General features: G+C 32.3%; 1 protein-coding gene and 1 long non-coding RNA gene across 2 annotated transcripts; both read right to left on the minus strand.

Annotated features, from left to right (window-relative positions):
* Nucleotides 1–211: 211 nt before the first annotated feature.
* LOC127704386 (uncharacterized) lies at nucleotides 212–13855 on the minus strand. The gene is made up of 5 exons (XR_007983244.1): nucleotides 13767–13855; nucleotides 3938–4028; nucleotides 2250–2571; nucleotides 1843–2059; nucleotides 212–369 (listed from the first exon to the last, which is right to left on the minus strand). It is a non-coding gene; the product is annotated as an uncharacterized LOC127704386 (long non-coding RNA).
* On the minus strand, nucleotides 4357–13511 carry LOC127704385 (uncharacterized). Its single transcript, XM_052208423.1, has 2 exons — nucleotides 13331–13511; nucleotides 4357–8720 (listed from the first exon to the last, which is right to left on the minus strand). Exons 1-2 carry the CDS (start codon nucleotides 13428–13430, stop codon nucleotides 6334–6336), a joined length of 2487 nt encoding a protein of 828 aa, XP_052064383.1. The 5' UTR covers nucleotides 13431–13511; the 3' UTR covers nucleotides 4357–6333.
* Nucleotides 13856–23482: the final 9627 nt, after the last annotated feature.

The raw sequence follows: 23482 nt of genomic DNA on the forward strand, positions 1-23482 counted from the left end.
AAATAATTGCAAAATACAGAGAAGTTAAGTAACTCATTCATACATGTACAAGTGGCTTTCAACAGTTCAGTTGCTTGTAAAACCGAAATCTTAAACTTACTCATCAGAAAATACTTTTACAAAGGGAGAATTGCTCGGCAACGGAAGCGCTATCAGCAGTGTATGAAAATCGGCAGGTGATATCACTGACATGTCACAACTCTCTCCTATTGCCATATCTAGATATGTCCGGTCCCCAATATATGCATATTTGCCACCTCTAACTTTACGTATTTGTTCAGCCGGGTCACTACTTAAAACTGATGGGTCACTCTGGTTAAATTTTAATATGCCATTCCAAATCTTTTTGCGTTCTGGTAACTCCGAATTCTGTAAAAATAACACGTAAATTACACATGCTAATTATATAAGTTTGAATTAATTAAGTCTACTAGAAATCTTCATATAATAATTATTCAGACAAGGGCTTTGGAAACAATGAATTCGGTGTAATCTTATGACATTGCACAAATTATATCATTTTTTATACTAAAAGACACATTAGGTCATAAATTGCATGAAATTAATAGATATAATCATAGAAGTTTTACGTCCAGTGACCAATATTACATCCATATTCAAGATATCAAGACAATAACATGATAATGAGTTATGAATTCACTCTGCTTCAAAGTACTAGATAAACACTTCAAAGTAACAGAACATAGGAAGAAATGTCACCCTACCTGGATACATTATTGCGACTCTGAGCCAACCGTTTTTGCTAATACTCCTTAATTGTGCATGCTTAACCAAAATTTTAATTTTCAAATTTTTGGTTCGACACAGCACGCGAACATGCTATTATGAGAACGCCGAGGCGGGTACTGAGATAGGACCTGTCATATGATCCTTATGCTCATCCATGATTAATGAGTTGTGTGCCATGTATTTTAATGTTATTGTTTAGTTTCAATTGTACAGATTTCGAAACAGAGGGCACACTGTAATTTATACTTCAATTGGTATCGTTAAATAATATATGACTTATGAGGGAGAAAATGATATATTTGTTAAGAAATCGCATCGAAAATGCATAAACATAAAGACTCTTTTAGTTAATATATATGAACCAAACATCCCCTATAAAAGAACTCCAATTTATTACTTAAATGTTATCAGCTATCCTGCTTTTGTATAAGGTATTGGATTGCAATATTTGTCGTCTAGCCTTGGTACCATGACTCACTTGGTACGGTATGATATTGTTTATTTTTGTTTTTTTATACTTGTGTTTGTGTTATCAATTATTTTATTATTCAAGGGAAACATGCATTTCTGTTTCTAATTTTTTCTTGTATGTTCTTTTACAAATCTTTTGTTTGTCCACTGATTGGGAACACAAAAGGGAGAGCGTTAAGATATCAAAAGCCACGTTTAACTCCACTATATGTCAATGTGTCCGTAAATTTGGGGAATTTGGAGTTGGTCGTAGATTTTTTATAGCCTCAGTCTGTTAAATCCAATCCAATTGTCGGCTGATTTAGAGCTTGATAAATTACATAGAAACCGTTCTATTTTTATTAACCGTATGTTGCCCTCTAGATGCATATGTCTATAGTCGGTTGTTTGTGTTGTTGTATTGCTGCAATATTTAATTCTTCATTCATAGTCATATAATATTGAATTTGACTTTTTTCAATCCAAATTGTAAAAACTGGAAACATGTGCTTACAATTTTATAACTGCATCGAGCTTCTTAATATTTTAAAACGTAATCCCACTTTGAGAAAACCACTCAAAAAGAGAAGAGAGGAAGTTCACAATCTTATTTTCAAATGTATCTTTTGGATTAAAAAATACCTTTAAGATAGTTTCAAATATAGTGGCGCCAGCTGTACCCCATTTATAGGCACTTTGTTCAACTAATCCTTCTACGTCTTTAAAAGGTAATGTTTCTTTTGTAACTGTTAAGAAAGCCACGAAATTACCACTATATGAGCCACCATTATGATGCAAAATAACCACCAGCAGCTCAGAAGTGTCCTTCCTGCTGAAGAAGCTGCGACATGTTCTCCACCTGAAATAATGTTCTGTTTCTACCAGTAAGATAACAAAATACATCATTCTATTGCTATACATGTAATTAAAATATTACGATAAAATACTAATTAGATATATGAAGATGGTTGTTGCTACCAAGAAGGACAACTCTTTACTTTTTCATATTAAAAAGTTTTGTATTGAAGATATAAAAATAGAAAACTTACCTTGGCAAAATAATGCTCCATACATGTAAAAGAACGAATCAGAGAAATGATGCAGTCCTCTGATCTTCATTCTACCAGCAACGTTTCTGTAAAACGGGTTAAACTTTTCAAAAAGAAACAGAAAAAATGTCGTTATTGGAAGAGAAATCCCAATACAGATATAAACCATAGGATTTAATGGATCAAACAATTTTGTGGAGTACGATGGATCTGGTTTTTTTATGATAATTCCTGATTTTTCGTAATAGTAAGGCAGTGTAAAATCTGATACTGTTTCTCTGTGTGCATCTATAGCTAGAGGTGCTGCTACTAAATCTATTTCCTGGAAAACATGTTTTAATTAAAGTTTTGTCTTTGGCAATTCATAAAAAAAAATTAATATAACACAAACAACAATTTTATAACTAGTGGCGCTGCAACTAAATCTACTGCCGCAGCAAACAGCAATTAAATGATCGTATAACCTTAATAACATTTGTTAGTACAATAGAGTGTGTTTGCACATTAACAAGATTGCATTTTTCTGTCTTGTCACCGTTAAGATAATAATCATTTTGGTTTTTTTCTATTTTTTTCTGATTGTTTTTCTCTTTATTTTTGAATCTGTATAGTTTATACATTGTAAATTGTCTCGGATTTCAAAGTTGCCAGCATTTGTTTAAAATGTACCAATCTAGACTTTTTTCAAATAAAAAACAAAAACATTGGTTTTTTACTTCCTTTTTTCAGCTGTGAGTCATGGTGAGAGAGCATAAGTACTATATATATAAAAAGCTTCAAATTGTATCGAACAGCTGATACATAAATTTTGCAATTGAGTCATGCGACATATCTAATTTATCGATACTCGCATTGTTTTGCTGTCCTCATTATGATCTAAGTAATAGTTATTCTTTGTTTTTCAGTTAAGCTCTCGCGAAGATTTTACAATTTTGGATCAAAGTCATACATTTTGATGTAAGGGGAAAGTTCGAGTCAATGTTATTATTGACCGATACGATATGTCTATCTCTCAACTCACGAGCGACATGTTTTCGCAGTCTTAGATCTTTATATACCAGAACAGTCGTTCAATCTGTAATTTTACCGATTGTGACATTTAGACAGTGTGGATTCGCATGGCGGGTGATGCATGCATAGTAGGAGACGCTTACCCTGTCGACGCAACCGGTCTCGCTTCTTTTGAAGTTCACGTAATTTCCCTCAGCTTTTATTTGTTACCATGAATAGCTCTTTAAGTGTTTCGGTACGTATACACCTCGGCTTTTTAATAGTTGGCTTTAAGCGTTACTGGTGAAGGTAAATCCGAAAAAGCGCTTCGAACGCATAAATAAAAGAGTTGTTTTCACTTTTTGAGGGGAGTTTAGAACTTGGTTCCGGTAACAATTCATTATTTCAATTATTCAGAAACACCAGAGATTTTAGAGGAATAAAAACTAGTATGATAAATTGCGTTTTGCAAGTTAAGACTTGGAAATTTGAAAATCACAAAACATGAAATAGTAAACATTCAAGTCCAGAAAGCTGAAAATCACTAAATAAGACAGGAAGTTTTCACTTTTTAGAAATTTTGTGTTGACGAATGCAACTTGTTGCTTCACAAACCATTCTCCCTCCCTCAATCTATATTATGTCCTTATATTGTTTTGATTCTATCAAAGTATATTGTGTTAAATACTCATACTCACTCGTCGTTGTAATTGTCCAAACAAACCATTCCAAGTGTTATTGCCAGATGCCACGCCCCATTTTCCATCAGGTGGCGATATCAATTCATAGCTACAGAATATGAATGGGATTGGCATACAAGCTAATTATTTTTTTTTCACATTTTTAACGCAGTTTACCTCTTTCTTTTCATTTTGCTTTGTTTTTGAAAATTTTTCAATGCTAAAAATCAAGTTGTGAGACAGATTTGTGATAAGCTTTAAATTAATACCTTAAATTCATGTTATCTTATCGAATGAAGTGTACATTTTTCGACAATTAAAGTTCTTTGAAACAATTCTAGATTGATTCAGTCCGATTGAATATTCTGTGAACGTGGAATAGTTCGTTTTGGTTTGTTTGTTGGTATATGGCTATAATAGCTGGAATGAAAAACCAATTCTTTGTAAAATAATAGATCTTTATTAATTGCTGGTCAGTGTTCAAGTGACTTACATGATAACAATACATAATAAGTTCATACATATATAATTGAAATAAACAATAATCATTTAAATTGAATGCAGAATAATATAACGATGGAACATATATATTCGCATTATAAAACAATTAAGATAAAATGGGGGAGCTAACTAGCTCAATTAAATTATTGTGCTGATGCCAAATAATGTCAACATGAGTGAGACAAGGGCCTCTTTTTGAATTTTGATAAGTGTTGCCATGGTAACCAAATTATTTACTTTAACACTAAGTTAAATTAATGAAGTGTAAACAGAACATAATTACTTTAAACATAAGAGTATAAAAACATAATACTTATATACAACAATGGAATCTGAACAATAAAAATGTATATGGCTACAAGGAGAGAATTGCGCTTTATTTTCATTTCTAGTTCTGACTTTAAAACAAACATTTATACATGATTCGAATACATACTTAAACTGTCTTAATTACTAAATCAATATACACAACTCTGGTTGTTACCTTTTAGCCTTCATGGTGAATAAAATGCACATTCTTAATTTTGCATTTGACGCAGTGTTTATTTTATTCTTAAAAGTGGAGATAACTCTGTTAAATACAGCTTAATACCGCTATGTTTTTCAACATAAAAAATGGAATGAAACGTACCATAACTACTTGCGCTTTATGATCAGATTCAAATTAACTACTAAATAACTCAATAAAAATACCGACGCTAAATAATATTTACACGATAAAGCAAATGACTAAAATAAGTAAGTCTTTTTCTTTCAAATACTTAAACATTATGAAATATCAAAATATGTGACAAAGTCGCGTTATTTAAACATTGCAATTATCTAATTATTAAAAAGAAGGATAAAATGCTAAATTCAATAATAGGAAACATAAAGACTTTGTCTCTAAAACATGACTATTTACATTAGAAAATTCTGTAATTGTAAAAATACTTTTAACTTCAAATAAGCTGTTACGACTGCATCTATACCCTTTTTAGTTTATAATATCTTAACATCTAGAGAATTATCATTTAAAATATCAATGCATAAAACATGAAAATATTCATTTTAAAAATATCAACTTATAAAACTTAAAGTTACACTCACCTGGAATGAAAAACCAATTCTTTGTAAAATAATAGATCTTTATTAATTGCTGGTCAGTGTTCAAGTGACCACAATTTCATAAAATACAAATTTTGTTTCATTCCCATGTGAGGCCCAATTAGGTAAAATAATTATATACACAAAGGAAAATATCTCATAAACCCTGTCACTGGCCCCATGTCACCTAAGAGCTAAAATCTATGATAGCGTGGTCTTAATCCGGACATGCTAATCCAACATATAGTCAAAGGTTACATAATATTTGCTATCGCTAATAGATAATATAATAAACTCTACTTTCCAGCTTTTGTAAATCTTTTGTAGAAAATGTCAAATAATAGCTATTTTAATTCTTTGTCTAATTCTGGTATTTTACATAATCTCTTTTAAAATTAACTTATATATTTGGGTGACATGACGACAGTGAAATTCTTTTTATTTATAAAATAAATTAAAACTCATTTCTATAAAAACTATAGTAAAAATATGTAAAAGATCTATAAGAAAAGTGATGGTGCATTTTTCCCTATCACAAATATCCCCGTCATTAAAGATTCTTTGTCCTCAAAGAACATAAGAAATAAAGTATAAAGTATCCAAATATTTAAAAGTTTCCCTCTGGGATCAAGTCAACATACACTTCTGAAATACATATTTGCAACAAGTCACATGAATACAATAGGATATTGTGCCCTTTTTCAGCATACAATTCGAATATAAATGTTTTATGTCACACAATGTAAAATTTGATTAAAGAGGTATATCTTTGAAAGAATTGTATCATACCAGTGTTCATATTGAGGCAATTCACATTACTATGGCAATCAATAAACAACCTTGAAAAAATTGTTGTGTACAACTAAAATGTATGATGTGAATGGTGATTTAAAAATGTTTCTCAACATTTTTGCTTTAATTGGATTGACTGTAAATGTGTCAGGTACCTTGATTTGTTGTTTTGTGTGAACATTGACTATGCTTAAGCCTGACATTTCAACATGTAGTTTTTTATAAAAAGTACCAGATATTCTCATGTTTGTTATGTTATTTGGTGTTGCAATATCCCAATCTGATGGACATAAAGGTAAATTAACAACTGGTATTGTCAAGCATGTTAAACCATTGCTGATTTCAAGTATGATTTTAGTGTGATGTCTTGTGCATACTTGTTTATATAAGTAATGCAATACTCCAACAAATGAGATAATTGTGATTGCTGACAACACTATTGATGGCCACTGATTTAACTGTGGTGATAATAATGAATAATAATTTTGAGTTGTTGATATAGGTGATTGCATGTAATGAAATGTTGGTGGTGTTTGTGGTGTCACAAATGCAGCTGATGATGGAGCTTTTTGTAACAGTATAAGTGCTGTTGTCAATGCACGAACTTTGTTAAATAGTACAATGCAAGCAATCGTCAAAAGTATTGATAACACAAGAGATATTAGTGAGATCATCTCATTTGTGTTTGGCCAAGAATCGTCGATATCAATTTCACCATCAAGTAATGGTTCTGACAATGAGGTAAATATTTTTCTGTCTGCCTTTGCTGCTTTTGCTATTCTTTTCAGGCTTAAGTGTAAATTATTGTCTTGTGCAATGACTGAGTTAAATGTATGGTTATAAAAATGAAGGTTGGGAAGTGTAATGTCTGCTGGGTCTGTAAAAGTTGTGTCACCTAATATCGAATTATAAGTTTCGGATGAGAAAAAGTGTTGAATAAGTGCTAAATTTACTGGATGTACTATAGTCATTGTACTTGTATTGTTATCGCACAATCCTATTTTTGCAGGTATAAATAACGAATCTGTTTTTACAGAACAAAGACATGGAACATGTATAATACAAAAGGAACATCCTTTTTCAATTTTATGACCTGATGGACAGTCAAAAGCAAGTGTTTTGGTTTTGTATACAAGTAAACTTGTGTCAGTTATTTCTATGACTGCTGGCTGTATGATATTTGTAAGGAATCGGAAATTGCAATTTGAATGTACGCTTTCTTTGTCATTGAACAGTAGTGCAAAGGAACAACTTGGTGAAACAGATGAAAGTAAAGGAAAAGTTTTTGTGCAGTACAGTGTATCTATTCCTGAACATGTTTTTACAAATTCATCTGATAATTCTGCATACTGTCTGTTATCAGATGTAATTACTAAGTACTGTGGGAGATCTAATAATTGAGTTGCGTGATTGCTGGTTGTATTTATAGGTACAGGGTATGAGTTTATTTTGTATAGAGTGAGTGGATTCACAAATGTAGTAATTGGAAATTTGATGCTAATGAATAAATTTTTGTGATGTCTAGTATATAAAATATTAGCTTGTGAATAATAATATGATGGGTTCACATTATTTAAGTAAAAACCTTTGAATTTGTCATTTAAGATAGATTGAATATGCTGAATTGTACGTTTGAGATTTTGTGGTGAAATTAAAAATGGTGATAATTTGCCTTTAACTAACTCATGGACAGCTATTTTGAGTTCTTCTAGATACTTATTAATTTCAGCTGTTTCATTCATTTGTTTGAGTAAAAATTTTGACAATTTGATGCTTAGTTTCTCAAATTGTGAGATGAATTTTGCAGTTTCTTTAGTGATATTTTGAATACCTTCATAATTGTTTTTTATACCAACTATGATATTATCAAATCTCTTATTTGTTTTTGACATATATGATGATAACAATTTATCGTGATGTGTAATATCTTTTGCAAATTCATTATTTCTTCTGATTAAAATGTTTACATGTTTTGCTAATCTATTTACATCCTCAGTAGTTGCTGTGCCAAATAAAGATTTGGAAATTGAACCAATAAAGTCAAATAGTCCACGCTTTAGTCTAGATTCTGTATTGGATTTGTCTTCAATATCAATATGTGGAATAAGTTTATGAATAACCTCGACTGTGTGATTCACATTTGATGATACTTGAGTTCTAATTGCAGTAAGTTGTGATAAGACTTGGTTTAAAATGTAACAATGTTGATGTGTAATATCACATTGTTCAAAGTGATCATCAGTTTGTTTGCTAGGAAGGGGAATCTTGAAAGTGTGAAGCCAATTTTCACGACCCGAAAGTAAATTTGGTTGTCTCTCAAACACTACTCCATAATTGATACGTTGTATCTGGTGCACCTTGTCAGCTGACACACATATCATTATCCACAACCATATAAAAATCCTGGCAAGACTTATAACTCCTATAGAAAACAAAGAAAAAGGAAATTGATAGAATGTGAAATGTTTGTTGGGTAAGAGGTTGCATGCCTCTTTTAGCACTAAGTAACATGAGCATAGGCTCATAATTTTTAACAAACATTACACAGAAAGCAAAGAAAGAATTTTATAGTAAGAGTGTTCAGTTATGCCAACATCCTCATATAATGTTTCACAGATAGATAGGTGACCAATGTATGAAGTTTTAGATATATATGTAAAATTGTAAAAATCCACTACCATAAAAGTTATATATATATATATGTAATAATCTATCTCATGAAAGTCAAATGGAAGAAAAAATTTCAAAATTGCTATACAAAACATGGATTCCTTTGTGGGCGTTTGCGTCTTCTCCCCTGTTGTGTTTTTGTAGCATGGAAGTTATTGATAATGTCATCACTTAAATCTTTGGCAAGTTGCCATGTAAGTCCTCTGTAACCTTTCCACTTTATTAAATATTGTTTTTGACCGTCAATTGTCCTTGACCTAATAATTCTTTCTATTGGGTACTCCTGGTCATCATTTTGATCCTTTGGATCTGCATCATTGTCATCATCATCAACAATAGGTGCTTGTTGTGCCTTCTGTTGAGGTTGTACTTGTGGCTGAACTGGCATTGGTAAATCTGGACGAGGCACATCCGTGGGAGGTGCATTTAAATTTTGTCTGTGATCAGGTGGGTGGTATAGTTTTAGCCTGTTTGCATTGATCATACTTTTGAGTAATTTATGGTCGCTACATCTGCGCAATTTGTATGTGTAATTCGAACCTTTGTCAACAATGTAGAATGGTCCATCTTGTTTCTTGTAAAGTTTGGAAGAATATCCAACTGGTACTTTTGGAGTAAATACTAAAACTTGGTCGTTTACTTCAAATTTTGGCAATTCTGTACGTTTGTCATAATTTGTTTTCTGCTTTTGTTGAGCATGGTTTAAGTTTTCTGTAGCTATTGCCTTAGCTATTTTCAAGTTGTCCAATATATTATCAATATGTGTTTTCAGGTTTTTGTTAAGATCTTCCCTTGGGATAAGGTTGACATCAAAAGGAAGGTTCATGTCTTTGCCAAAAACAAGATAGAATGGAGAGTACTCTGAAGAAGCAGATGGAGTCATGCGAAAAGCCATTAGAATACCAGGCAGTAGTTCTGGCCAGTTTGACTGTTGTTCATTAATGACAGTTCTAATGCATTGTATGATGGTTTTGTTGGTACGCTCAGCAATTGAATTTGTTTGAGGATGGTAAGAGCTTGTAAAGGAATGTTTGACATTAAAAATGTGGTTAACTGCTGCAACAAGCTTGCTCATGAATCCTTGACCACGATCTGTACAGATTGATACTGGGCTTCCAAATCTTGTAAATATCTCTTTGTGCAATACAGAGGCAATTTCTGCTGCACTTTCTGACTTAACTGGAAAACATTCTACCCATTTACTGAAGGAATCTACTATGATTAAGATGAAGCGATGTCCTTCGCTTGTCTCTCTCTTAAAAGGACCAATAAAGTCCATGTGCCATCGAGCAAATGTATCTGTAATTGGCATTGGTGTCATTGGAACTCTTTTGGAATGTGGTGGATATTTTGCTTTTTGACATGGTTCGCAACCTTTAATGTACTCTGTTACTACTTGGTACATGCGTGGAAAATAGTACTTTTCTTGAATAGACTGGTATGTCCGATCAAAACCAAAGTGTCCGTGATCATGGTATGCCTTCATTAGATCATTTCTAAGTGTACGTGGCAATGCAAGTTGTTTAATGAACCTTTTGATTTTTCTTAAACCTTTTTGTCTTGGTTGGTACTGATGATACAGGACATCATCTTGCATGATATATTGGCTTGCCTCTAGGACAACCTTTTGTGCTATTTTCTTGTCATCTGGTAGTGTGTTGTTTTTAACATATTCATATATGAGACTAAAATCTGGACATTCACTCTGAAGTTTGCCTATTTCTATGGGTATGATATCAGATGTTGTTAATTCTGCAACTAAAGGTGATGTGCTTTGAGGCTGATCAGAATAGACAAAAGTAACTTCAAGAAAAGGATTTTCAGATTGGTCAATAGCATGAATTGAAGGTATGACATCTTCAGGTTCAGAAATATCAGATTCTTTTGTGACTGGATATTCACGTCTAGAAAGACAATCAGCAACGACATTTGTTTTACCTTGTCTGTATAAAATTTCCATGTCATAACCTTGTAACAAAACTGACCATCTGGCCAAGCGACCAGTAGATTGTTTGATGTTGTTCAGAAATTTTAGAGCATTGTGATCTGTATACACTTTAAAATGTTTGTATGCTAGGTAAACATGATATGTTTTGACACCTTCCAATATAGCTAGACATTCATGCTCACTAGCTGACCATTTCCTCTCTGCTTCCGTTAAACTTCGACCACCATAAGCTATAACTTTTTCTTGGCCTTCAGAATCTAATTGAGCAAGAAAATAACCAATAGCTGTGCCGCTGGCATCAGTGGTAAGAATAAAGTCTTTCGACATGTCAGGATAAGCAAGAATAGGAGATGAAATCAGAGTCTTCTTGAGTTTATCAAAAGCAACTTGACAATCCTCTGTCCATTCAAAAGGTACATTGTCCTTAGTCAGATTATGCAATGGACCTGCAATATGGCTATATCCTTGAACAAATTTTCTGTAATAGTTACAGAGACCTAAGAAACTTCTGACCTGTTTTTCAGTTTTAGGCACAGGAAAAGATTCTACAGTTTCAATTTTAGATTTGTCAACTTCAACACCTTTCTTAGAAACTTTATGGCCTAGATAAATGACTTCTTTTCGTGCAAACTGACATTTGCTTGGTTTAAGTGTGAGATTTGCAGCTTTCAATCTGTCAAAAACAAGCTGAAGATGTTTTAAATGTTCTTCAAATGTTCTGCTAAAGACAAGTATGTCATCTACATAGACTAGAGCAATCTGGTAATTGAGACGATGAAGAACCTGAGTCAAAAGATGTTGAAAAGAAGATGGTGCTGCTGATAAACCAAAAGGAAGCCTTTTCCACTGATAAACTCCACTAGGAGTGACAAAAGCAGATTTATGAGCCGTGGCTGGGTCTAACTGACATTGCCAATATCCGGACAAAAGATCTAAAGTTGTGAATATCTGCGCTTGTGAGCGCCCTAAGGAGTCAAGAACATCCTCAATGCGAGGCAAAGGAAAAAACTTGGGACGTGACACCTTATTAAGGGAGCGAAAATCACAACAGAACCTCAGTTCCCCAGATTTCTTTTTGCACATGACTACAGGTGCAGCCCATTCACTGATGGACTCTTCTATGATACCGTTTTCAAGCATTTTGTCAATTTGTTTGTTCATTTCTTCTAGAACTGGTGGAGATTGTCTGTAAAATCTTTTTCGTATTGGTGGCGCATCACCAGTGTCAATTGTATGTTTGTATAGATTTGTATTTCCTAGTTCACTAAGATCTTTGGCAAAAACTCGTCTATTTTTAGAAAGAAATGCTTGGAGAATAGTTTTTTGATCTTCAGACAGATCTGAGTCACTAAAATCAAAGTCTAAGATGTCACACTGATCATCAGATTTAGAATTCTGAGTGTTCTTATCAACTTGAGTGTCTGTTAAAGAAATGATAGATTTAGAGTCAACTGCAGAAACTGAAGCAACAACAAAGTTAGCTGGCAAATGAATAGTTTTTTCTGTAGGATTCATGACTCTCATGAAAGAATTGCCAGTGTCATCTAGTTGAACAATGGACTTTGCCCCAGCTAATGATTGACTTGGTAATGTGTGCAAGGGTTCTAAAAGAGCAGTTTGGTTTCTTAAATTGGACACTTTGACTGGAATGTCAACTTGATGTAACCCTTTGATGTGAATGTGTCTCTTTGTTCGAGCTAAACCATTGTTTAACTCTACAGAATGGACAAGTTTTTCATCAGTGTCTGGCTCTGGGATAAACAGAGTGTTAGAGGGACAATCAATGATTGCTCCATTTTCAGTTAGAAAATCAAATCCTAAAATCATACTCTGTTGCATTTTGGAAAAGACATGAAAACGATAGACAAAAGAAATATTTCCTATAGTAAAAGGCAAAAGGATAAGTCCTAAAATGGGATGGTGTTCACCCCCAACACCTACAGCATCTTGAACTCTTGTTCGCTGAATTTGTTTAAGATCAATGTTTAAAGATTTGAGTAAGTTTACTGAGCAGCAGCTAATAGCTGCTCCTGTGTCAACCAAACTTTTTACGTTGTTACCTTTTATTGTAACGTGAACTGTGTTGCCATTTAATTTTGACAACTGTGCAATTTCTGGTAATTTTAAATTTTCATTTTTGTGTGTTTCTTTTCTGTTTTTGAAATTTCTGTTTTGGTGTTGTCTCTCCTGCCTTTGTTTTGTGTGTCAATAACCTACCCTATAATTAGATTGTTGTCTTGGTTGCCAGTTTTGTGAATTAGATTGTTGTCTTGGTTGCCAGTTTTGTGAATTTGCCTTTCGCTCATCAAATTCTTTCTTATCACATACCTCTTTAAAATGACCAAACTTGTGACAATAAAAACATTCAACATTGTATGCTGGGCATTTTCTCCTATCAAATACATGTGACTTACCACAAAACTTGCATTTGGTCAGTGACTGCTGCCTTGATCCCCTATAATTTTGACTGTAATTTGGCTTGTTTTGATCATGATGAGGTACACCCACTGCCATCACTTGTTCTTTAAAAACTGATCTTATACCCTCTACTAAAGAAGAACATAAATCATTAATTGAATGTACATTGTTTACACTTTCTACTTATATATTTGGGTGACATGACGACAGTGAAATTCTTTTTATTTATAAAATAAATTAAAACTCATTTCTATAAAAACTATAGTAAAAATATGTAAAAGATCTATAAGAAAAGTGATGGTGCATTTTTCCCTATCACAATTCAATCATATCTTATATTTTATTTTTCCGTCCAATGAGTTTCCTTTTCTGAAATGTGTAGAATAGTGATACAATAAAACAAAATCGACAATGTAAAATTTTGGTACATACGTAAAATTAAGCCTGCGTGATAATTCTTTTAGAAGTTCAATGGACAGTCCTTTATACTCATTTGTGACTTCATCTATCTCAACATAAGGCTTCCACTTGTAAATATAAATAAAAGAAAGAACAACTTTAAGTTAACAATATATGATTGAGAACATTCAGTCTGGTCGAAATTTTAAGGTTCTATATTACTTTGTTAAACAGTCTTACATTTTAGTACGTATGAACATAAGATGTGGCGTGATTACCATTTATGGGGCCTTGATACCTCTGCTTGTAAGGCCTATTAGTCACCGAGGCTATCATCAGCTCAGTGGTCAGTATTCGGTACTGACATGATTTAAAACAAACCTTTGTAATAATGTCCGTTTATGAAATATGAAGTTATAAAGAAATTGAGGTTTCAACATCCTCCAGCAAAGTTGGCCTTAGATGGATTTGGCTATTTTTTGTGTCCTTCTTTAGTCATATAGCTTTTCAACTGTTTCGGTTTCTTACAAATCCTTGACTTTCAAATATTCGGCTTTGATGTTCCTGGTGAAGGTTAATCCAGAAAAACGCTTTGGACGCATGAAATATATAGTGTTGTTTTCATTTTTTATACTACTATCCACCAGACAAAAGGATGATGAGGTAGACTAATGCATTGTAAACACATACAGCATAGTAAGCACAAAAGGCCTCGTTATATCAAATGTGATCAAAAACAACGGCCTATACAGAAAAACTGAAATACTCATTAAAAAATTAATTATAATCATTACTGTTTGCACTTATAACCTATAAAATAGGTAATGTGTCGTACTATTGTTTGCAGTTCATAGACCATACTGTTTAATCATTTGATAAGTTTGCAGAATAAAAAGAATATTATTGAATATCATTACAATAATGACCTTTCATATAAATGTAAACATATTTTATCAATTATTTACTTGGCGTTTTGATCTACTGAGCTAAAAAGAAATTTACCGTTTGTGGAAATTCTGATTGGAAGACCAATGCTTTCTATCCGACTTTTACGAGATACATTGAATCTTTGGCATTTTAGTAAATAATGTTCAATTTGTATCAAGTTTCTGTCAAAGAAATATATGTCACGAACGCTACAATTACTTCTTATTCTTAACTACTTACAGGCAGTAAGCTTATCAAGAGCATTTTCTGATTGAATCCAAACTTAACGTTCGGAAATATGTCTTTTTGAAGGTATAAACTTCCATTGAAGTAAACATATCCTACAGTTGTTAATTTGCGTTTTCGGTCATTACTCCACATCAATGTCTCAATTGACTCACATTTACAGTAATTATTATTCATCCACGGCTACAAAACATCAGAAAATAATCTTTAAAAATAAAACAAAATCGCAAATGTGGTTTTCTTGAAGTTTTTTAAACTCTCGGGTTTGAAAAATGTTCAACTCAAGCTTACAAACTTTAGGTCATGATTTTTCATTTCATATTCCAACACAAGAACATGTATTCATTATATGACGAGTAATATTTTCCTTAAATAGCATTTTTTTAATATAGGCATAGGGCTATTCAAAAAAATTTCACACATTTCTAAATTGAAAATTTTTTTTAAAAGCCAAATGGAATTCAAAACGAAGAAAATGAAATCAAACACAGTTGATAACCAATTCTGGGCATACTTATTGGAATTTGCAAAAGATAGATAATGATATAGGGTTTTCGTCGATGAGCCTACATCCAAACAACACAATGAAAATTGTATATCTTTATTTTGAACTATTTAAAAAGAGTGTTGCTCTTACCTCGGACATTTTTGGACTTTCACAGGTAAACTGTTTGGTTTTAAATTGTCATTACTCTAATGTTCAACGCATTATTGTTTTATCCAGATCATTTGATTGGCAATATTTGTCCATCAATATGATTTTTATTCAATTTCAAACTGGATATTGATATCGTCTTGAACATGCATAAAATATGTGTCACTGGACGTTGTTCAACTAACAATCAATCAATCAATCAAACTTGTTAAGAACCCTTTTAAATGTTTAACTACATATTCTTATTCAATACAATTTTAAAAGACGGTCCTTTATCAGAAATATCATTAATGTACTGCTATTGAATAATTGTCTTCGCGTACTCTGATTCGCCGACAGCTTTTCCGTATTCAGTGACCTTAACCACGACACATCTCGTTAGAAACGCATCCGGACAGAGCAAGTCCGAGGAAAAATCCGTGATGAAAGACAGGCAAACAAACGTGGAAGAAAGATAGTATTAATCGATTCTAAAAAATATTAATACATCAATCGATTTTTGACAACTGTTTAATCAACGAACGGGATCGCCAGAACAAATTAAGTAAAAACAACAAATAAATATCGCTTTATCATCTCACTTTTTTTTTTATTCAAGTGCTACATGATCCTGTGTTGACTTTTTATCAAGGTTACGATCGGTAAACTTCTGAATTAAAAAAAACAAAAGTTGATTAGCAGCCAAAGTTTTCGATCAACAATCACCGAATGAAATATTTTTATTGATTATACGTTATAGATTCGTAATAAATATTAGGAGGTTGATGGTTTTTTTTTTGGGGGGGGGGGGCATGTTTTGGTTCAATAATGTCATTAACATTACAATAATCAGAAACTCGTTTCATATGACTTGAAGAGTCCATGATATTTTGAACTGCAGTTTTAGTTTAATAAAAAAATATAGTTTGCCTAATATTATCTAACTTAAAACAGATTAAATATGCACTAGATGAGCATATTAAGTTATAACATCAAATATTAGTAAGTGCCAAAACAGTTACCACAAGGTAAGGAAAAAAATACATCTTGAAGTTCATTTTTATTTCAGAAGTGATTGCAAAAAAACATATAATCTGAAAAAATTACGTCATTTCTTTCACTAAATATTCCAAAAATATCTAATGTAATTTACATTGTAGTTGACAAAATATATTTAAGAACATCTAACATAAAGAGAGTATGATATATCTGGTCTAACCAGCAGAATTATGCTAGACACAACATATATATAATAATTCTTACCGTATAATTCCGGTGCTGTTCACCATCAGATGATAAATTATATTGTATTAACGCTACATTATCAAACTCAATACCGGAATCACTTGGCCAAGATGTCACATCAGTCGAAGTATGGAAAATACCAACCAGCCATCTTGAATAATGTAGCAAGGAATTTCGGAAGGCATTTTTTCGGTCATAATCAAATGGCTGAAATATTTCGTTGAAATATATATTGAACAATTGTAAAAAAAATTGTTTATCTCCGTTTTATTTCATTTATTGATGCTTATTCTTCAAAGGATCTTCAAATCGATTAAATCAGTATTGTTACCATTAATTGATGGCTATGTTAATATTTAAATTCAATATCAACTATAATAATAAAAAAGATACATTTCTCCATGTATTTGAAAATCTGAGCTTTGTTTAACTCAATTATAGAAGATATGTCATGTTAAAGCCTGTTCCAATAATAAAATGGAAGAAAAAAATATACCTGTTTTAAAAATTGTCGACTGTTTTCCCATCTACAAAGCACTATGAAATTAAGTGTGCCTGAGGCATCCTTAAAAGTAGTATTTGATAAATCATCAATTTTGAATGACGTCACTTCTTCTATACGATAATTCACCCAAAATGTTCCAATCTTTGACAAACCTTCCTGCAGCTGTATTGCTTCATGTTCTAAAAACAAAAATTGAAAACCAAACGTCATAATTTTACTTTTTGACGTGAACACTTGACCTCATATATATATATATATATATATATATATATGAGGTCAAGTGTTCACGTCAAAAAGTATGACGTATATAATTATAAAAATGAGGACATGTGGTATGATTGCCAATTATTGCCTATGAGAAAACTATCCACAAGAGTTAAAATGAAGTGGTATTAAGCAATTGAAGTCCACCGTACGGCCTTCAACAATGAGAAAAATGCATACCGTATAGCCGGTTATAAAAGGCCCCGACATGAAAAATGTGTTACAATTCAAACAAGAAAACTTACGGCTTAATTTATAACAAAACAATTTACGAAAAACAAATATGACAGACATGGACTAACGACAACCACTGTACTACAGGCTCCGGAATTGAGACAGGCACATAAAGAATGTGGCTGGGTTAAACATATTTGTGAGTGCTCAACCCTCCCACTGACCAGGGACAGCGGTGTTACAGCACAACATACAAAATAACTGTAAAAATCAGTTGCAATTGGCTTTACTCAAAAGATCGGTACGAGACACAAAAACAACCAACATAAAACAATAGACATAAAGCACCGAAATAAGAGTACTCGCAGTTACTGAAAGCTTTGCATATCTTTAATGGTAATTTAGGAGTCAGATCTAGGTAAAGGGACATAACTCTTAAACTATCACTGACACGTTTGTCTTGACCATTTTTATAAATATCTTCTAAGCTCTTTAGTAGCAGATTATTTTGCATCTGTTTCACATGATTGCTTAAAAACATTGATCGCGCTGCCTTTTACATACGCATAACTGATTAAAACAGTTATTTACATTACCCCACATCTACGCCCTTAAGGTCTAATACCACTAAAACATAGTACGTCACATCAGGTTTCATGGTAAGAAGGGACGAATGAAATATTACCTTATATTTTAGAGTTGTTGGAAGTTAACCCTGCATTTTGCTTCAGACAAAATTTTTCTGAGTAATAAAAATATATCTTGGTTTTTTTTTTAATTTGGTGTACATAAATATTATTTTTGGAAACTTGATGACATGGTACCTAAAGGTTGTAAACTGGAAAATAAGAGACGAAAAGTTTCTTGGTTTACTTCCGGTGATGGCTATTTTCTTATAGGCAATACATTATTGGGTGAAATGTTAACTATAGTATTGGACTGGATAAAACTTTACTAATGCCAAGCATTTCTGTATTCGAAACAAAGATAAATTCTGCACAAGTTTTTTGAAAAATGCCAATTTTACCAAGATTAATAGAGGAAGAACAATGATGGTACCCCTTGAACTATTTTTTTCTATTCATCTTTTGTCATTTGGTTATCTTAACTAAACTTGCCGATTACAGCCCTTTTAATAACTATCCGATTTATTTTCCCACATTTATAATATTAACGGTACCTATTTACTGCACCAAAAGCGCGTTTCGACTCTTCAGTGATGCTCGAGTTACCTTTCATATGCATATTTACTGATATACATGTACAAACGCTTAATTTAACGAATGATAAAAAAATTCATGTATTTAAGTTTCAAAAATCGTATATCAATAAATGAATTTTAAATATAAAGTTGAAAAGCCTCATAAGAAATGGGAAATTATAATGGATATGAATTTGCATACGAATACTTATTATCATCAACAAAAGTAAAGAGAACAATACCATAACATATAAATTCTATATATTAGGAAATTGCACAAAATATATGAATAAAGTAAATATAAAACACTTAAAGTTATAACCGAGAGGAACGCCGGCTTTTTCGTGGAGAATATTAAACAGTACACATATTTTTTTTTATAAAACTTGGCTGTTTGAAGGAAACAGCAGTTTATTTATAAGTGTATATATTTTTATGACAAATCATTGTCGACTATTGATATTCGTCACCAATAACAGAGGAACACATACTCTAGTTTCGTGGCCCGTTACCCTCTCCAACGGCAATCGGTGACTGCCACATCTTTTAATTTACATTAAGATGTACATATTACATGGTGTTACGACGTATTTTTGAAAATTATTTTCCAAACCAAAAACGAGTCCTGAATATTCTATAACACAATGACATAGGAGCAATGAGCATTTCTGATAATAATAAAAATAATGGAGATATGGGGATATGGAGATATGGCATGATTCTCAATGTAAAGTAAAATAACAAAAATACCGAACTCCAAGGAAAATTCAAAACGGAAAGTCCTTTAACAAATGGCAAAATCAAAAGCTCAAACACATCAAACGAATGGAAAACAACTGTCATATTCCTGACTTGGTACAGGCATCCACCAAAAACCAAAAGACTACTTTTTATAAATTGATCTTAAAGTTTTTCCTCAATATATTGAAAAAAACATGGACGAAAAGACGTTTTAGTTAAACAATCCACAATCATCTGAAATAAATACAAGTCTAAACCAATTAGTATCCAACCATAATATGTGTTGTAAACACAAGACAATTTATACAAAAATACCCCACAAAAAAAATTTTTTTTGATAAAATTACCGGTCTACACCAAAAATTGTTCATTTGCATCTTACAGGAATTATTGCTTCAAATGCAATAAAATTTACAAAATCGTAATTGTACACTTTCAAGAACATCTAAATTTCCAAATGCCATATTGTATTTACAAATCTTCTTCTTTGTTTTAACATTTCAGCTTGATAATTAAGATATTATCAATATTTATTGAATGATATATAGCTTTATTTGTTTGTTCTTTTAAACACTTTCTAGTAGCTATAGATAGGATCAATCCACTTTTTTCAAAAATATACCTCTTAACCTGGTTATTTCTATTTATATTTTGTTCAAATAAAATCTTGTATTTAACATATCATGTCTTTTGGAAAACCAATCCCATTAACTTAAAGTGTCCCAATTAAACAAAATGTGTCAAACAATTATTATGCATTAGTAACTCTTCAATAGGTTCGAATACTCAAACAGTATTATCTGCACTTAAACTAAAATGTATTGTAAAATATATCGTGAGTTTGTTATTTTCATGTTTAAGTCTACTGATAGATTCTACACCTTTAAGGATGTAGTTAGGAGAAATTAAAAAAATCTAGAATTTAAAATTGATGCTATAAGTCAGAAGAGCATTAGTTAAGGAACAAAATAAGCTAAAAATATTGATATTTTATGGAACTCCTTTTTGAGATATTTGATTTTTACATCGGATTTGACCTTGAGAGGTCATACCGGTGTTATGATGCCGCAGAAATTTCCTTGCCGTTTGACTGATAACCGAAAGTATTTCGTATAATTACGCGGATATTATCGAGTGCAAAATAACATTCCTTATCGCTTGTTATATATTAATTTGATCAATAAATATTCATAAAAATAATTTTTAAGAACATAGATAAATGTATGAAAATGTTTTGTCGTGAGAAATATATATATATCAATAACAAATCATGGATACCGAAAATTTATGTTAACGCATGCAGAAGAATATCTCGAGAACGTTTTGCAACAAAAGCGGGAAAATATGAATGCCTACTCAAATCCAATCTATTAGAAAACGAATTATTACAGAAGAGTGTCCACCATTCACTTGCACTGCACTATTATCAGAATAGTAGAACAGAATGATATATAAATGGATGAAAATTTGCCTGTAGAGTTATTAAGAAGATCTGCTATATATATAACTGGTATACAAATATTAATATAATATATAACAACAAACCAGAGTATACTGATAACAAATGATTATATCACTACAATAAAATAATTATTACGGTGAGGTTGAATTCCCTGTCATTTATTCATCATCCACACAGGAACTTGTCTCAGAAAAAATATATCTATGTACCTTAACCTGACTTTCAGATTTTTTTTCTGAGACAAGTGCTTGTGACCATCCACCAGAACTTGCGGTCATCCGATGTTCAGTACTTCAGTACTTTGATTTTAAAATGGCAGGAAAAGGATGACTCCGACACTTTTACCTTATATATAGCATTGGCATTATTTGGGTCTCAAATCGTAAGAAAAAAATCTTGAATCTGCTTAAATTTGGTAATGACCTTTTTATGAGCTGTTGACGTCTTCTATGAAAAGAAAAATGGGTGTTATGGGGCAAAATATTTTACCCTGTATCGTAGGAAAAATCCCAAGGAATACGAACATTTGACAAAAATTCATAAACCTGACCCAAGTACATCCTTAATAGAATGTGTTTTTACATATAAAATCATTTAAGACAGAGTGGGAATAAAATAGGAAAACTTACTTAAACAGTTGAACATAAATATCTGTCATACTATCATATACATTTTTTTCTCCAGCTGCTTAAGATATTCTTTTCTCATTTAACAGTTTTAACATGAAATTTAGTTGTTTGTCATATTTGTTTTTCGTTCGAAATCAGGCTTTAGTATTTTTCACATTTTGTCATGTCGGGGCCTTCTATAACTGACACCCAGTATTGGTTTTGCTCATTATTGAAGCCGTACGGTGACCTATAGTTGCTTACATCTACGTTATTGGGTCTCTAGTGGATAGTTGTTTCAATGGGAATCATACAACATCTTCTTAATTTGTATATAGATAAAAGATATAACTAGCCAATTATATGTCCTAAGTCAGGAGCCTATTGTTCAGTGGTTGTCGTTTGTTGGTGTGGTTCATAAGTGTTTCTCCTTTCTCGTTTTTTTTTTTATATAAGTTATACCGTTGGTTTTCCTGTTTGAATTGTTTTACACTAGTCATTTTGGGGCCCTTTATAGCTTGCTGTTGGGTGTGAGCCAAGGCTCCGTGTTGAAGGCCTTACTTTGACCTATAATTGTTTACTTTTTATACATTGTGACTTGGATGGAGAGTTGTCTCATTGGCAATCATGCCACATCTTCTTATTTATAATTAATAATGAATAGTAATGAATGATAGATTGGTTGTAATGTTTAGCGCCACTTTCACCAATATTGGCTATATAATGGTAGTCAGCTTTTAATGGCGAATGAAGACATAGTGTCAGGAGAGAACCACTGACTTTCGGCAGAAAAACTAACATTCTTAGTAAATTAATATTTAGATTAACCTTAAATACAGATATTGATAAGAAATTTTGTGAAAACATTAGTAAATTGTGTAAAGTTTATTCGACAGTTGTACTAGGAGTTCAGTGGTTCACACACTTTTAATATCAGGCACATGACTAGAAAGATTAAAAACAGGTGTAAAACCACGAGGAGTGTCAATTCTTGGTTTATGTATCAAAAGAGAGTCGAAAGATACCAAAGGTACATTGAAACTCATATAAATCGAAAATAAACTGACAACGCCATGGCTAGAAAAGCCCAACAGACAAACAACAGTACACAAAACACAACATAGAAAACTAAAGACTGAGCAACACGAACCCCACCAAAAACTTGGGGTGATCTCAGGTGCTCCGGAAGGGTAAGCAGATCCTGCTCCACATGTGGCACCCGTCGTGTTGCTCATGTTAGTACAAACCCGGTATTTAGTCTAATTCGGTAGGTCACATTCGGGGAAAGGGGGACGGGATTGTAAGTACGACATTTGGAACATATCCGCTATCATCTGTGAAACGGATATTCCATAACGGTCAACCAACTCGTGATGGTGTCCGTAAAATTTACGAAGGGATGACTTCAACTTCACCATTTGAAACTATTGGTTTGATAAGTTCCTTGTGAGCAGCAACTCTCTATCAAGGAAATCATGGTAGGAAATACAAGCTCTGGAATACCGTTTCAACTGGGAGATATATACTCCGTATGCAGACGCTGCTGGAATGTTGCTACATAGAAATGGAAAGTTCACAATTGGGAAGCTGAAATCATCTCTTTTGTCGTAAAGTTTTGTTTTCTACCGACCATTATTGTCAATTTCTAGATGTAATTCAAGATATGAGGCAGACTTAACTGTATCTGTTGTATCCTTTATCTCAAGTTAGATGGGATAGATGCGTTCAACATAGTCACTAAA

The sequence above is a fragment of the Mytilus californianus genome, unplaced genomic scaffold (assembly GCF_021869535.1).
Source record: "Mytilus californianus isolate M0D057914Y unplaced genomic scaffold, xbMytCali1.0.p SCAF_6, whole genome shotgun sequence".
Taxonomy (NCBI): Eukaryota; Metazoa; Mollusca; class Bivalvia; order Mytilida; family Mytilidae; genus Mytilus; species Mytilus californianus.